We start from the raw sequence: 12424 nt of genomic DNA, 5'->3' as shown, positions 1-12424 counted from the left end.
ATGTCACGTGGATAAGATTAGAAAGTCAGTGGTGGCGTGTCCACACCGTTACGTACTTATGATGGCTGCCCCTCCCAGTACCCCGCATGTTCATGGACTTCGATTCCGCAGTGACCCCTACAGTACTGAGCTCGGTACTGGTCGAAGCTCTGTGGGCGCCACCAATATGTGTTTGTTTTATCCACTCCGTCCATCCATTTTTTCAACTCATTTTATATCATCACTCTATAAATTATTCATATCCAAAGATCAAATGGACCACAACACAGGAAATAATGAGAATTACATGCTTACCATTAGAACCTTCTTGTAGGCCATATAAATTTTGGATCAAGCTGATTTTTATGTTTTCCCTTATTCCAGGTTTATATGACTTTATGAACAGGTTGGATGGCAAATAAACACTACACCGGCCCTATGAAAGTTTCAACGGCCGTCATCACTACCCCATTTTTTCTCTGGTGTGGTCAAGTTGAGTTTTGAAACTTCCTCATTTTTGGGTTCATAACTTAAAACGAGCCCGAAACATGAATGGACGGCGAGGATAAAATAAACACATCATGGTGGGCCTACAGAGCTTTTTAACTACCGACCAGTACGGAGCTCGGTACTGGAGGGGTCACTACCAAGTCCAAGTCCCCATGTGTGTGTTCTCTTCTCTGCATTTTACAGCCAAAAGAAAAAGGAAAAGCGAAAAACAAAAAGGAGGGGGGAGGGAGCAACAGAGATATATTCCCGTATTATCCCTCATGATTTTCTCACTCTTTCCATTTTCTTTTGTGAAGAGTTCCGAGTCGTGTTTAGTAATATTTCATAACCATGCACGAGATGGGTTTTGTCATGGTAAGTTATTTGATACTCCGGCTGCTTGTGAGCCTTGATACGCAGGCACTTAGAAATGGTATACTTAATGTATATTAACACAAATTAAACCGACTAAATCGTAGAACCCACTATATTTGAGTTACAGCTTAAAGATTAGGTTGGTTGAACAATTCTAACCTCTGATTCATTGGCACTTGTTTTTCTAAATAAGGCCATTGGATATTTTCATTTCTAGCCGTCCACTAATTATCTAGCAACTAAAAGCTTCAATAATCAAACAAGAGTAATTTTTAATTGATGATAGACTTAAACGGTGTAGATAGTTGGACCGTTTAATTTGAATTATTTCTATGCTAAGTAATTTCTCCATAATTAGTAGCTGCCTGCGTATCATACATCACACTCTGCCGGAGCCTTTTTAGTAGGGAGTGGATTAGGTGTGGCCCTTACTATGGGGCTCTCCTTGATGCATGTATTCTATATCCATGCCGTGCATCTATTTTACTATATCAATTCAGGACACAAGCCTAAAAATGAATAAGATCCAAATCTCAAGTGGACCATACTATATGAAATAATGGTGATTGAATGCTCCACCATTAAAAACTTCCTACGTCCTTCCATGATGTTCACGTCATGTTTACTTGCCATCCGACCTGTTTATAAGGTCACGTAAAACTGATGAAGAAAAAAAAAAACAAACAAATATTAGCTTAATCCAAAACTTATGTGGCCCATTAATGATCAATCGCCACTGTCCTATCGACATAGAATAATCCGGTAAAACCAATGGACGGCATGGATATAAAATACATTCATTTACAGAACTACCCCTGTAATTCTCTTTCTACATCTGTTGCTAAAATGAGTGGGAAGTCAACTACCAACCATGATTCACATACATATATGTAAATGGTACTCCGAATATTTATAAGGGTTTTTTAGCAGTTGTATCTGGGTCAGTTTCAATGATCCAAACCGCTTATATGATGAGTCTCACATAAGCTATGAGGTTTGGAAAAAACAACTTAGACAAAAAGATATCAACCCTTTGATTTCTCAAATGATAAGAAGAGTATACATATTAAAGGAAAAGAGGTGAATGATAAAAGGTTTAAAGTATCTGGGCATTCTATTCTTTGTCTTTTTTGGCTTTTCTACATCTGAGCGTGGGCCGTCATATGAACGGTTTGGATCATTAAAAGAAGATCGAAGTCGAAAGGCTAAAGTTTTTGCGATTTTTCTTATTGCAGTACATCCGATTTATTCTAAACAAATATCTCTGATGAAACTGCCTAAAATCTTCAATATGACAACATCTGATGGCGAGGCTTATTACTAATTGCATGTCCCACAACGACAGCTTACCACGTATGAATAAAGGACATGTGCTTTGGTGGTCCCCCAAGTTCACCAATTCATTTGGTCCCCCCGGCTGCCTACCATTTTTTTACTGCAGACACAAGTAGCCAGGTGGGCCCCACAACTTCTTGAGCGGATCTATGATCAGTGTACCAAGAAAATTGGTGGTCCGTCGGACTTCTGATCTATAATCTAGTCATTAGTGAAATGACCAAAGTGCCCTTCAAATGCATGAATGAGCGCGGGAAGGAAAATGGCCTTGTTGGAACTTGCAAGAGACGAGGAGATATGGACAGATATTGTCTCCAAACGCCAACTGATATTTCTGTTTTTTTTTTTTTTTTTTTTTCCCGCGAAAAAGGGACAAAACAGCTATAGTCTGCTGAATCACCAATTAGCTGGCCTCCGGGCCTCATCTTGGTGAACAACGTGGGCTTGATGATTTTGGGCCGTTGCTCGTACCAAACGTACCTGTTGTAACCAAATAACTCGGTGCTGCCGCGGACTATCATGCAGGACGACGGACGAACGTACAAAATGGAGAGGAACAAATTCCATAAAAATCGGGTAATATTCTTCCACGACCATTTCCGACATTTCACGGACTCCACAGGGGCATTTATGGAATCATGCTAAAACTTAAAACTGCAAGAAAGACAGAAATGATCCACCCTCTCGTATTACACTTAAATTACAGTGCAATCGATCCATCTTGGCTGTCCAATACGTCCAGCAAAAAAAAAAAGCTGATTGGATGATCCTATCCACACGATTTTTGGCCATCTTCTCGGTAGCCATTAATTTTCAATGCCATGGAGGGGATTCTTAGGATTATTTAATCAAAGTGGTTTTTTGGAACCCCCTACCTATTGGATGGTTTAAAAAGCTGATTGGACGCATTTCAAATCATCGGCCATCGATCAGGCGGTTAAAACCGTCCAATCCATGTGGTTTTTATCTTGCTATGGGAAGAAGAGTGATTCGGACAAAACCCAGAGTCCTGATCGATGGATGGACTGTCAATATATGTCCGTACACAAGTAGGAGCACTGTAAGTTACAGTAGGTGTTGTAGCACCGGATCGTGAAAAAGAAGTCGACGAGAAGAGAGAAGGAAGAGAGGTGCGAAGCTTAAGAACTCAAAAAGAGTTAAAAGAGAGAAGAAAGGCGCATGTTTATTCATCATGACGGGAAGCGGGCTTATACCCGCGCTAAGATGCGCCGGGTGCGCCAGGTTCTTTAGGAAAGCAGCCGTTTTCATGACAGAGGACTCTGTCAACCGTCCCCTTCAACCTTTCTTATGAAAAAAGAGCTTCTCCTTCACTCTCTTTCTCTCTCCTCGTTATCTTTTTATTTATCTCCTCTCCTTCTCTTCTTCTCTGCTTCTCTTTCTTCAGTGACGTTTTACTCGGATTCTCTTCCTCTCCTCTGCTTTTCCTCTGTTTTTTTATTCGCTTGGATCGAGAAATGCAGCGGGTCTGTGTTTTCGTGCTGCATTCAAGTTTCCCGCGTTGAATAGGAATGAAACTTTTCTCAAGGTTTGAGCTTTTATTTAATGAGATTGCTTTGAGAATTCGTCTCCCTTTTTTTTTTTTTCTCCAGTTGGGTGTCGTTTGATGTTGGATTGGTATGGTTTTGCAGCTTTGTATTGGTTTTCAGGGAGTAGAGATGAATACCAGAGTCCGTACGACGTTGCGGAGCATGAAAGCTCCCTTGAAAGATGAAAAAGTAGTCTGCTTTGATGGATATCTGAATTGCGTTTTTCTTTCTTCTTCTTCTTCTTTTAATTGCGAAGATGGGTTTTCTGTGGTCGTTCTTGTGAAGGAATGTATGAGCGTGGAAAAGGAGGCGATTTTGATGGAAATCTGAATTGTTTTTTATTAATATTTTTGGAAAATCTTGTTCTGCTTTTTAAAATTTTGATGAAATTTTGAAATGTTTTTTTAATTTTAAAATTTATAGAATAGATGGCTTCTTTTGATTGAAGCTCCCACTTGGATTTGAAATGAATTGGAATGAGTTTTCTACTATTATTAAGAAAATGGATTCTTTTCATTTTTTCGATGATGGGAATCCTAAATGGTTTTTCGATTTTTAATTGATCGAATGGCTTGTTTTAATTGAAAGATCATCTTAAACATGAAAAATTTTCCTTTCCTCTGATCAAAATCTGAACGGTTATTTGATTTTTTATTTTTTATTTTCTGAGAAAAATGGCTTTTTTAGTCCTTCCATTGCAGACTTCTTAAAATCTCCGGAGAGAGTGATTTCTCCTTTCTTATTTTTTGAGTTGGCAAAGGAGGAGAAGGAGAAGATAGAGATGCAGGGGAGTAGATTAATGTATGCTGAGAAGGCATCGAACCAATGGCGTTCAAGCAAAGAGAGGAAAATGGCCTTACAGCAAGATGTATTGCTTTGTTTCTAGAAACGAATTGTTGATTGAATTTGATTTTTTTTCCTCATCCCTTCATTTTCTTTCTTGTTGATATGTTTCTTGTTTGAATTTGCAGGTTGATAAGCTAAGGAAGAAGCTCAGACATGAGGAGAATGTACATAGAGCCTTGGAGAGGGCATTTACAAGACCTTTGGGAGCTCTGCCCCGTCTTCCTCCTTATCTTCCTCCATCTGTAAGTGTATCTTCCTTGTCTTTCTCTCCTTCCATTGAACAGAAACTAGCAATCCTCTTGTAAGCAAAAGTCCAATGCAGATGAAAAAATTGGCATTGATGATTACAATATGTATGGTAAATGACGAACAGAGAGTGACATTTTAACAGAAATCATTCTGGAAAAAACAATGGAGAGATCTCAGGCACACCCAATACCACATCAGTCTATCTGCTGCTGGATTAGGAAAATAACCCAATTGCCATTTTCTCATGAACAGGACTTCCTATCATGAGTCTTGTTTTCTTTTGATGGAATTGGATCGGTGCCTGTTTTTCTCTTTCAGACATTAGAACTCCTTGCGGAAGTTGCTGTTTTGGAAGAGGAGGTGATTCGGCTCGAAGAACAAGTTGTGAATTTCAGGCAAGGACTGTATCAGGAAGCTGTCTACATCTCAACATCCAAGAAAACTATGGAAAATGAGAGTGATTTGTATGACCAGTACCCACGGAGAAATTCCAAGGCGGAGCTACCCAAATCCTCATCCCAAGCCATGGATTCTGAAACTTCCATGGCCAGGCCTCTACCTTCTGTCAACTGTAATTCACGTCTAATACAATTCTCTTCCAACATTGCTTCCGAACGGATGGAGCATTTCTCTAATTGGCATTTGAATGGGAAAAGGCAACCGAATAAACTCCATTCCTGTTCAACTTTTCCTGAAGATGGGCGCGGAAAAGAGAATCACTTGCATGCTAACTCTATGAAGAACAAGCAATTACTGCAACAGAAGGCTACAAGAACCAGGCCTGCTCCAAAGGGACCACCAGCTCAACCCAGATCGACGGAAAAGTGTCTGGCTCCACTGAAAATGCAGGTAAATGGATTATCACTTTTATAAGGAATAATTCGAAATTCTCTTGGATTTTATCTACTCCAATGAATTTTGACATATGCATTTCATATTCCAGCTAGAATGCAAAGTAGTAGATCGAGAAAGTGAAATAGGGAGCTCTCCCAATGAAATGGTATCAGAAGGTGACAGCAGCGGGCCGAATAGAATCTCTGAAGATATTTTGAAGTGCCTGTCGCGCATCTTCTTAAGGTCGGGCATGCCGAAAACGACTGAAACAGTATCGGATACATCGCCTTCCACATCAGGGTCTTCTTCATGCGGATCCTCTGAAGAAATAGGATTTCGAGACCCTTATGGCATTTGTTCTGAATTTGGGAGAAGGGATATTGGTCCTTATAAGCATCTCTGTGTGATCGAAGACAGCTTGATTGATCCAAAGCGGGTCTCGAATTGCTCATTTCTAATCCAGAGACTGAAGTGAGTTTCCAACATTGAATCCATTCAATTCCTCTTCCATATAGCATGCCATATATTCCTGTCACTGATAACCATTCTTTCGGTTTTCTGAAATCAGGCTCCTACTCAGAAAGCTTGCAGTGGTGGACTTGCGGGGGCTTACCCATCAACAGAAGCTTGCATTTTGGATTAACATCTACAATTCCTGCATGATGAACGTATGATGTTTAATGCGACCATATTTATCATTATCATCTAAGCCTTTTCCCATGTAATTGGGTCCTACTACATGAATCTTGTTCCGACATTCCACTCTATCAAGGACCATATCCTCAACTAATGTAACCAAAGTCCGATCATAGATATTTAAGAAATCGGAAAAGATGGAAGGGAATTCCTTATCATATATTCTCAGTGGTTTTGAGTTCTGTTTTATAATTCTTCCTATGCAGATATGCTATTCTAAGATTATTGTGTTGTAATACTGCTTCAGGCATTTCTTGAGCATGGGGTTCCTTGTAGTCCTCAGATGGTTGTTGCCCTGATGCGGAAGGTATAATGTCTGTTGATGATTTTTCTTCTCTACTGAAAATTTCATTGCAAGTGCACCCACCACAATTATAATGCCTGTGATGTGAAATCTAGTGAATGAGCTTAGTAACCCATCATACTGTTGTTCTTCGTCAGGCAATGATAAATGTTGGTGGACACTCTCTCAATGCAATGACGATCGAGCATTTCATCTTGAGACTGCCTTACCACTCGAAATACGTAAGTGGTGTTCTTTTCCATTTCCTTTAAAGGCTTTAATCTTTTGATGTTAATCATGCGGCATTTTGTTATTGATTACCACCAGACCTACCCGAAATGCGTGAAAAATGATGAGGTGACTATGCGGAGCATCTTTGGGTTGGATTGGCCAGAGCCCTTGGTTACTTTTGCACTCTCATGCGGAAGTTGGTCATCTCCCGCCGTAAGTATTTTTTTCCCCCAATTAAATTGGATCATTCAAACCTGGAGGTGGTGTTATTTATGCACTTTCTCCATCTATATTTTCTCTTGCTCTATCGAAGTGCTATTATAGAGTACTTGTTTGGTTATGTAGCTTCAAGTGCTTACCATAAAAGCTTTAGGGCATGTTTGGATGATCAATTAATATGAACTGTAATAACTCAATTCATTATGAGGTACTAGCCGCTATGTTTCGATGGTGATTGTTTTTAAGTACAACTTGAAATGCATGGAATTGCTGTGAAGGGTTTTTGTTGCTACTGTGAGCTAGAATGTGCCAACCCCACTCTGGTTATTTCCATGTTGAATTGGTTTATTGCAATTCAATCCAATCTGTCATCCACACACACCCTTTTCCTTTTACAATGTTTTGATCAGCTTCCTAGGCAGGGTCATATGTCTTATGGCTCCTTGGTTTTGGGTTAATCACGTTCGTGCTAATTATATGGACAAATTGTCGGATTTAGGTCCGAGTTTACACAGCATCTCAGGTCGAGAACGAGTTGCAAGCTGCAAAGAGAGACTATTTACAGGCTGCAGTCGGCATATCCATGACGAAGTTGGCAATACCCAAGCTGTTGGATTGGTATCTACTCGATTTCGCAAAGGATATAGAGTCATTGTTGGACTGGATCTGTCTACAACTACCATGTGAACTGAGGAAGGAAGCAATCAAGTGCCTCGAACGAGGTAGTGGAGAGCCGCTCTCACAGGCAGTAGAAGTGATTCCGTACGAGTTCAGTTTCAGGTACCTTTTAGCTCCCTAGAAGCTTCTTCCTCTAATCTTCAGTCCACTGATCAAGGGCTGGGATAAAATGTTTGTACACAGCTATAGTAATCAAAGTAAAATATATATTCTATTGATTTGTATGTAGTGAGAGAAAGGTTTGTTTCTTTCATAAAGGGTTTTGGGTATGGAGACTCCTCCATTGTATTTGCTTTTTGAGGAGTTTTACATGAAAATGGCCGCCTTTGAGCTGTGCATACTTTCTGTCTGTCAATCATTGGAATTTCAAATGAACATTTCTGCTAGGAGGAAATCATACAATCCACTAGTATTCTTGAGTTTTTGCGATGCTCGAGTAGTCATAATTCGGTCCTTGTGAACCTTGATCTGATGTGTTTCACCATTAATGAACCATGCCTTGACCATCTCTGCAATGAAACAATCTTGGCCCTTTTGATGGTAGCTTGCAAATGGACATTCAAAAAAGGATTATAGCGACATTCCTCATTCAAACTGAAAGAACCAAGAGATTGGGTAGCTACAATCTCTATATTGAGGCCCATCATATCAACAGTCTGGATCAGCCTCACCTACACAAAACAAAAACCCAAGGATTTATGCACATCTTTAGTATTTAGGTCATTCTATATTTCAGTGTATTTATCAACCTACAGCTCAGATATAGTCATTTTGGGCTGCAACTGAATGCAATGGTCTACCTCCCCCTGTGGAGGTACCACACTCCTCTCCTTGACCAAGGTTTTTAAATATGTGATCTCTCCCTTCCAGTAAGTTATAATATAAATATCTCAGTTCTCTCCTTACCATCTTTCGCCATTAACATGCCATTTGTGTAGGAAATCAGTGCCATGAGATTGTTGGGACCCACCATGAAATTGCCATCTGGCAAATCTGGCTTATTGCTTACTAGGTGGGCCACACTAGTTATGTTGAGTCAGACTGTAGTTTGTCCATTGATTCTAAGCTTGTGGCCCACTGGATGAATGTGGTGCCTTGAATTTTGTGCTGGTGATCTTCATGTCGGAGCCTACTGTTTCCATGCAATGGTGTCCTTCATGTCAGAAAAGGATGGTACGGTACTACGAGTAGTGGTACCTTCCCTGTAGCTGATCAGTTTTCATTAGGATACTGGTGAGGTTCCCTCCCATGCATGTGGGCATGTACCTCAAAATCTGAACCGTCCAAATAGTGAGGCCTCTGATTAATATACTTTCTATTTTTGTCAATTTTGGACCATCCACCATTTGTTTTTGAAGTTCATTATATGTTCACAAATAAATGAGGAGTGAGAGAATCAGACTTTTTAATATAAATGGCTTATAGTCTATCCACAGTGGGCACTGCTATTTGGGTGGTTGGGATTTGAAGTCCATGTGCATGCAGGAGAGAAGCACGATAAGGTTGACTTATTAGTTACTAGCACTTTTGGAACCTTCTCTTCGTCCTACAGCCAGCTGCAGCAGTCACTCTGTTTCTATCTCTGCAATACATTACTCAATAAACTGTGTTATATTCATTTTTTTATAGTCAAATTGAGGTATTATCACCTACAACCAGTTGCACGTGCAAACACTGCTCGTGTGCCTATATATGGGCAATGGAATCGTCTACAACAGCTACTTTTCACAGTGCACCCAAGCCTTATGGGCCCACCATGTTGTCTGTGTGACACATATACATAGAGAGACAGGCATGCTCCCCTGCCCACGTGCGCACCTTTGCACACATGTCATGGGAGTCTAATCAGAACAATCCATGTGATGCGGAATCCCATAATATCCTATGGGACAAATTTTCACCCTGATCTAAAATTCCGGCAGGCCGTAGCAAAGAGATGCAAGTCAAGGGAGTAAAGTGTTTTCATTTTTCATGGCCCACCAAAGTTTTGGATCAAAGTAAAAATTGGGCCTGGGGGGTCTCATGAGGTGCTGCTTCACATGGACCGTTCAGATTTTGGAGTCACATCACGTATGATGAGTTCGTTTGAGCTTCCATGTGAACCAGTGTGCAGCTATATATATATATATATATATATATATATGAATGCTCACATGTGCCTGGCTCCCGTGAGCACCTTTGCACAGGTGTCATGGGCATCGATGCGGCACCCCTTGAAACCTTATGAGACTAACTTTCAGCCTGATATAAAACTCTAGTAGGCCATGGCAAAATGAAACAATTTCCTTCCTTGATTTGCATTTTAATTTGCCATGGCTCACTAGAGTTTAGGATCAGGCTGGAAATTGGCCAAAGAGTTTCAAGGGGTGCTGCATCAAGCGGACTGTTCGGATTCCGCACCTAAAACACCTTTACAAAGCTGCTCATGTAAGAAGGTGCGCAGGTGAGCATTCCTCTCTTTGTCACTATATATATATATATATATATATATGGAAAAAGTACTATGCGCTCGACCTCACGAGTCCGTCCCATGAGGTTGAGCTGTGTGGGCCCCACCGTGATGCGTTTCGAACATCTAACCCATCAGTCAGATGCACCATTCCATCGTGGGCCTAGGCCTCAAAAATCAAGTCAATCCGTGACTTGTGTGGGCCACACCATATATAGAAGTGGGGAGGGGCCGTGCACCATTAAAACATTCATAATCCGCTTTTTGGGCCCACTGAGATGTGGTTTGCAAATCCAGGCCATCCATTATGTGTGTCCCACTTGCATGAGGGTTCAGACCAAGTTTCAGCAGCATTCAAAACTCAGGTGTGCCCCACCAAGTATATTTATATGTTTTAACTGTGTTTCACATGATTTTAGATGGTATGGCCTACTTGAGTTCCGTATACGGCTGATTTTTGGGATATCCCATAATTTAGAGGGTACCCATCAAATGCACGGTGTTGATGGTCAACACGCATCACGGTGGGGCCCACACAGCTCAATGTCACGGGAGCTAATCATAAGGTCGAGCGCATAGTACCTTTTCCCATATATATATATATATATATATATATATATATATATATATATATATATATATATATGGTAAAACAGGCGTTGTAGAGGATATATCCGGTGCATGACAAGCAAGTTGTACATAAGGTGGGGCCCACCATCAAGATGAGCTGGCACAAAAGTCAGGTTGGTCCCCCCATGGGATCACTGTACGAAGTTAATGAGTAGTCTAAACCAGACCTTCCATCAGATTCAGTAGGCACGCGCGGCCCACCCAATGAATGTTCTCGCTTTATTTTTGTGCCAGTTAACCTCCTGTTTATATTGTTTTTCAAGCAACCCCCAAAGCCTTCCCTAACATATAGGAAATTCTTCTCTCAATTTATCTTGCCACGGATGCAGAAGATCCAAGCCGCTCATCAGGTGGACCTGCCGATGTAAGATTCAATGGACCAATAGTTAAGCCTGCCCTCTCATCCAGTGCATGGCTAAATGAGGGTTTTGTACTGCGGATATTCTCTTACACAAGTATGCACGTGCAAGATCCAAGCCGCTTCTCAAATGGATCACACGACCTAAGTCTAATGGCTAAAAAATTGAACCAGTCCTCTGCTCTAGTGGTCTATACACATACACCGCCGGTCAAAAGAAATAGACTAACAAACCACACTCAACTGCACCTGTGTTACATGAAACATGAGAAAACCAACTTTAATTTTACTTTGAGGAATATTAGTGGTGGGCGCTCTTGATGATAGGCCTGAACATTGCACGTTGGCACGTGTGGCATTGAGTTCCTCCAATTGTATTCCTTCATATTAGAGGGCGGGTCACGTTTGATGTAACACCTCAACCACGAGTGCATTGTGATTAGGATACATTTGCTGGTTGGGGAATGAAAAGTTGGTTTTAATATGATATTTTATTTAATTAAAAATAGAAATAACAAGTCACATCGACATGTACGTGTGCATGTTGTACATAAATATGATTAAAATATAAAATTCCAATTAAGATGGTTGGAATTTTTAGGACCAAGACGGTGCAGCCACCCTCATGTATCATTCTGTATCCATGTCATCCATCCATTTTTCCATATCATTTTAGGGCGTGATCCCAAAAACTAAGAAGATTGAAATCTCCGTTAAACCATATTCTAAGAAATAGTGGTGATTGAAAGCCCTACCATTAAAAACCTTCTTAAGGTGCATCTTAATGTTTCTTTAATGTTTATTTTCCATCCAGACCATTGACAAGGTCACATAAGATTGGATGAATGAAGGAATATAACAAATATCAGCTTGATCCAAAACTTTTGTGGCCCATTAATGGTCAATCACCACTATTTCTTATAGTATGGTCCACCTGATAATTGGATGTCTCATTTTTTGGTTCATGCACTAAAATGATATGTAAAAATGAATGGACAGTGTGGATATAGAATAGATTCATTAAGGTGGGGCACATGGTAATGGCCGCAATATCTTGGGTGAGGCCAGGTATCACCTAATCCACTCCCTTAAATATAGTGGTTTGTTATTGTACTTTGTGTCTACTAAGTCTCTTCTTTCGAACTAAATTTTTAGAAATTGAGTCTTCTTTGCAACGTCTTTATCGAAATTAGAGGAGACGGCAACTAATTCTTGTCTTTTAATCC

General features: G+C 40.4%; 1 protein-coding gene across 2 annotated transcripts; it reads left to right on the top strand.

Moving 5' to 3' along the window:
* The first annotated feature begins 2932 nt into the window (after positions 1-2932).
* On the top strand, positions 2933-8116 carry LOC131242438 (uncharacterized). 2 transcript variants are annotated; one of them, XM_058241060.1, is made up of 11 exons: positions 2933-3724; positions 3828-3914; positions 4477-4593; positions 4697-4813; positions 5139-5669; positions 5764-6125; positions 6223-6322; positions 6598-6657; positions 6792-6875; positions 6961-7077; positions 7583-8116. In XM_058241060.1, exons 2-11 carry the CDS (start codon positions 3855-3857, stop codon positions 7880-7882), a joined length of 1848 nt encoding a protein of 615 aa, XP_058097043.1. In that variant the 5' UTR covers positions 2933-3724; positions 3828-3854; the 3' UTR covers positions 7883-8116. The 2 variants fall into 2 exon arrangements, with proteins under 2 accessions (XP_058097043.1, XP_058097044.1); XM_058241061.1 differs by having other exon boundaries at positions 2935-3724; positions 4486-4593.
* Positions 8117-12424: the final 4308 nt, after the last annotated feature.

The sequence above is a fragment of the Magnolia sinica genome, chromosome 4, assembly GCF_029962835.1.
Source record: "Magnolia sinica isolate HGM2019 chromosome 4, MsV1, whole genome shotgun sequence".
Classification (NCBI taxonomy): domain Eukaryota; kingdom Viridiplantae; phylum Streptophyta; class Magnoliopsida; order Magnoliales; family Magnoliaceae; genus Magnolia; species Magnolia sinica.
This window is presented reverse-complemented; position numbering and strand designations above follow the sequence as displayed.